A 4645-nucleotide genomic window follows, 5' to 3' on the forward strand; every position below is an offset into this window, starting at 1 on the left:
ATTGTTACTCAGGTCCAGCTCTCTCAGGTGTGAGGGGTTTGAACTGAGAACTGAGGCCAACACTTTACAGGATGTGTCTGTGAGTTTACAGCCAGCGAGTCTGTCAACACAGAAGAAATACAATGACAAACAGGTTGTATTAAAATGTTACGCTTAGCTTTCCCTGATTACACTGTTACCCGTACACTACTAATGTGTATATCGTACATTCATGGTTCAATGCTATAACATTTCTGATCAGTTTGTATTATAGTTTAAGAGTTTTCAGCTGATAGAACGTTTATTCAGCCAATGAAAATACTGTTGTTCCTTCATACAGTAAAGTTTGGTCTGAGGGATAGTCACATGACTACTTACAGAGCCAGTCAGCCAATGAAAATACTGTTGTTCCTACATACAGTAATGTTTGGTCTGAGGGATAGTCACATGACTACTTACAGAGCCAGTCAGCCAATGAAAATACTGTTGTTCCTACATACAGTAAAGTTTGGTCTGAGGGATAGTCACATGACTACTTACAGAGCCAGTCAGCCAATGAAAATACTGCTATAACTACAATTTATTTTTTGTGCGATATTTACATGAATACTTACAGAGCTTTCCTGCAGCCTCTCACAGCTGGGAGCAGTCTCCTACGACCCTCCTCTGATGTCTTGTATTCCTTCAGGTTAAACACCTCCAGAACCTCCTCTGATATCTGCAGCATGTAGGCCAGCGCTGAACACTGAGCATGTGTGAGGTTTTTGGATCTGTTCTCTGACCTCAAGTACGCTTGGATTTCCTCCTGTACTGAATGGTCTTTCATCTCTATCAGACAGTGGAAGAGATTGATGCACCTCTCAGGGGAGATGTTCTTCCTCTGCATCACCTTAAGGGATCGGATTGTTTTCTGGACCCTCTCTGGACTGCTTTCTGTCTGTGTCACCAGACCTCGTAGGAGTTTCTGATTGGACTCCAGTGACATGCCATGAAGGAAGCGGACAAAAAGGTCCAGGTGTCCATTCTTACTCTCCAAGGCTTTATCCACTGTACTCTTCAGCAGCTCATCCAAGGTTAGCTCTTCAGACGCGGCTCTAGACTTTCTCTTGAGGAAGGGCTTCAGTGCATCCATGTTCTTGGTTGTGTAACAATGGTACATGTAGACAGCCGAGAGAAACTCCTGAATGCTCAGATGAACAAAGCAGTACACCACTCTCTGAAATAACACAGACTCTTCTTTAAAGATTTGTGTGCACACTCCTGAGTACACTGAGGCTTCATTGACATCAAGGCCACACTCTTTCAGGTCTTCTTCATAGAACATGAGATTACCCTTCTCCAGATTTTCAAACGCCAGCTTCCCCAGCTTCAGAAGAACTTCCTTATCTGACTCCATGAGCTCCTCTTGATCCATCTCATCTCTTCCATGATACTTCTGGTTCTTCAGGCTGGTCTGAATGAGCAGGAAGTGTATGGACATCTCAGTCAGAGTCGTGGGCATCTCTCTCCTCTTGTCTGTACTCAACATGTGTTCAAGGACTATTGCAGAAATCCAACAGAACACTGGCATGTGGCACATGATGTGGAGGCTCCTTGATGTCTTTATGTGTGAGATGATTCTGCTGGCCAGGTCCTCATCACTGAATCTCTTCCTGAAGTACTCCTCCTTCTGTGGGTCATTGAACCCTCGTACCTCTGTCACCTGGGCAACACACTTAGGGGGGATCTGATTGGTTGCTGCTGGTCGGGAGGTTATCCATAGGAGAGCAGAGGGAAGCAGATTCCCCTTGATGAGGTTGGTCAGCAGAACATCAACAGATGATGTCTGGGTGACATCAGACACTGTTTCGTTGCGCTGGAAATCCAATGGAAGTCTGCTTTCATCCAAACCATCAAAGATTAACATGGCTTTACAGGCAGTGAGTTTCTCTGCATTGTCTATGTCTAGTTCTGTGTGGAAGTCATTTAAAAGTCTGAGAAGACTGTACTGGAGATCTTTGATCAAGTTCAGCTCCCGGAAAGGAAGCACAAATATGATCTCCACATCTTGGTTTGCCTTCCCTTCAGCCCAGTCTAGGATGAACTTCTGCACAGAGACAGTTTTTCCGATGCCAGCGATGCCCTTCGTCAGCACAGTTCTGATGCTTCTCTCTTGGCCAGGTAAGGGTTTAAAGATGTCATTGCAGTGGATTGCTGTGTCATGTGAGGTTGGTGTCCTGGATGCCGTCTCTAGCTGCCACACCTCATGTTCATTGTTAACCCTTTCACTCTCTCCTTCTGTGATGTAGAGCTCTGTGTAAATCCTGTTGAGGGGAGTTTGGTTCCCTGCTGTTTCGATGCCTTCTATCACACATTCATACCTCCTTCTCAGACTGTCTTTATGGTTTACTATAGCTCTCCGCAGACTGTCTTTATGGTTTACTACAGCTCTCCGCAGACTGTCTTTATAGTTTACTACAGCTCTCTGCAGGCTGTCATCCACTACAAGGGAAGAGGAAAAGGGATGTGTATGAGACACATTCATTGACAGGATGAAATGTGGGCCTTCCACAACTACAGTAACTGACATGATCTAATATTATTGTAGTATTATTGTTGTTAACACTTAATCATGTTGAGGAAATAACTTAGCACATGTCTGCAGGTGTTCTTACTGTTTTCAGAGCCTCTTGCATCATTGGGTTCACTCAGGTGCTGTAGTAGAGGACGTGTCCTGGATCTCTTTCTACACTGAGGACAGTCATAGTCTCCTGAAGGAGCAGGTTTCTCCCAGTATCTGGTGATGCACTGTCTGCAGAACCTGTGTCCACAGGTGATAGAGACTGGATCCCTCAGAACCTGCTCACACACTGCACAGCTGGACTGATCCTCTGGCAGAGTAGACCATCCACTACAGAGATAAAGGAGAGAGAGATACTGATCCTCTGGCAGAGTAGACCATCCACTACAGAGATAAAGGAGAGAGAGAGATACTGATCCTCTAACAGAGTAGACCATCCACTACAGAGATAAAGGAGAGAGAGAGATACTGATCCTCTAACAGAGTAGACCATCCACTACAGAGATAAAGGAGAGAGAGATACTGATCCTCTAACAGAGTAGACCATCCACTACAGAGATAAAGGAGAGAGAGATACTGATCCTCTAACAGAGTAGACCATCCACTACAGAGATAAAGGAGAGAGAGATACTGATCCTCTAACAGAGTAGACCATCCACTACAGAGATAAAGGAGAGAGAGATACTGATCCTCTAACAGAGTAGACCATCCACTACAGAGATAAAGGAGAGAGATACTGATCCTCTAACAGAGTAGACCATCCACTACAGAGATAACGGAGAGAGAAAGATACTGATCCTGTAACAGAGTAGACCATCCACTACAGAGATAAAGGAGAGAGAGATACTGATCCTCTAACAGAGTAGACCATCCACTACAGAGATAAAGGAGAGAGAGAGACTGATCCTATAACAGAGTAGACCATCCACTACAGAGATAAAGGAGAGAGATACTGATCCTCTAACAGAGTAGACCATCCACTACAGAGATAAAGGAGAGAGAGAGATACTGATCCTCTAACAGAGTAGACCATCCACTACAGAGATAAAGGAGAGAGAGATACTGATCCTCTAACAGAGTAGACCATCCACTACAGAGATAAAGGAGAGAGAGATACTGATCCTCTAACAGAGTAGACCATCCACTACAGAGATAAAGGAGAGAGAGATACTGATCCTCTAACAGAGTAGACCATCCACTACAGAGATAAAGGAGAGAGAGATACTGATCCTCTAACAGAGTAGACCATCCACTACAGAGATAAAGGAGAGATAGATACTGATCCTCTAACAGAGTAGACCATCCACTACAGAGATAAAGTAGAGAGAGAGACATATTGAACATTCTCAAATTACACATTACAACAACAACAAAAATGTGGTGACGTACCTTCGGTCAAAGGTAACTGATCCACCACCACTGGAATTAACAGGACGATCCATAGAGAAGTCACTGTTCATAGACAGACAGCTGGGAACAGTATACTCTGTTCATAGACAGACAGCTGGGAACAGTATACTCTGCTCATAGACAGACAGCTGGGAACAGTATACTCTGTTCATAGACAGCTGGGAACAGTATACTCTGTTCATAGACAGACAGCTGGGAACAGTATACTCTGTTCATAGACAGCTGGGAACAGTATACTCTGTTCATAGACAGACAGCTGGGAACAGTATACTCTGTTCATATACAGACAGCTGGGAACAGTATACTCTGTTCATAGACAGACAGCTGGGAACAGTATACTCTGTTCATAGACAGCTGGGAACAGTATACTCTGTTCATAGACAGACAGCTGGGAACAGTATACTCTGTTCATAGACAGCTGGGAACAGTATACTCTGTTCATAGACAGACAGCTGGGAACAGTATACTCTGTTCATAGACAGACAGCAGGGAACAGTATACTCTGTTCATAGACAGACAGCTGGGAACAGTATACTCTGTTCATAGACAGACAGCTGGGAACAGTATACTCTGTTCATAGACAGACAGCTGGGAACAGTATACTCTGTTCATAGACAGGCAGCTGGGAACAGTATACTCTGTTCATAGACAGACAGCTGGGAACAGTATACTCTGTTCATAGACAGACAGCTGGGA

The 4645-nt window shown here is 44.3% G+C and overlaps 1 protein-coding gene across 1 annotated transcript; it reads right to left on the minus strand.

The window, feature by feature from the left end:
• Positions 1–589: 589 nt before the first annotated feature.
• LOC129868436 (NLR family CARD domain-containing protein 3-like) lies at positions 590–3992 on the minus strand. The gene is made up of 3 exons (XM_055942411.1): positions 3929–3992; positions 2634–2869; positions 590–2460 (listed from the first exon to the last, which is right to left on the minus strand). The coding sequence occupies exons 1-3, from the start codon at positions 3979–3981 to the stop codon at positions 590–592; spliced, it is 2160 nt and encodes a 719-aa protein (XP_055798386.1). The 5' UTR covers positions 3982–3992.
• Between the last annotated feature and the right edge of the window lie 653 nt (positions 3993–4645).

Source organism: Salvelinus fontinalis, chromosome 2, assembly GCF_029448725.1.
Source record: "Salvelinus fontinalis isolate EN_2023a chromosome 2, ASM2944872v1, whole genome shotgun sequence".
Classification (NCBI taxonomy): domain Eukaryota; kingdom Metazoa; phylum Chordata; class Actinopteri; order Salmoniformes; family Salmonidae; genus Salvelinus; species Salvelinus fontinalis.

Bases quoted from the DNA above. Each gene is read 5' to 3' on its own strand.
- LOC129868436 (XM_055942411.1), bottom strand. From the start codon at position 3,981: ATGGATCGTCCTGTTAATTCCAGTGGTGGTGGATCAGTTACCTTTGAC. The intron at 2,870-3,928 runs GTACGTCACCAC...TTATCTCTGTAG, and splicing joins TCAGTTACCTTTGACCGAAG to TGGATGGTCTACTCTGCCAG. The intron at 2,461-2,633 runs GTAAGAACACCT...CTTCCCTTGTAG, and splicing joins TGCAAGAGGCTCTGAAAACA to TGGATGACAGCCTGCAGAGA.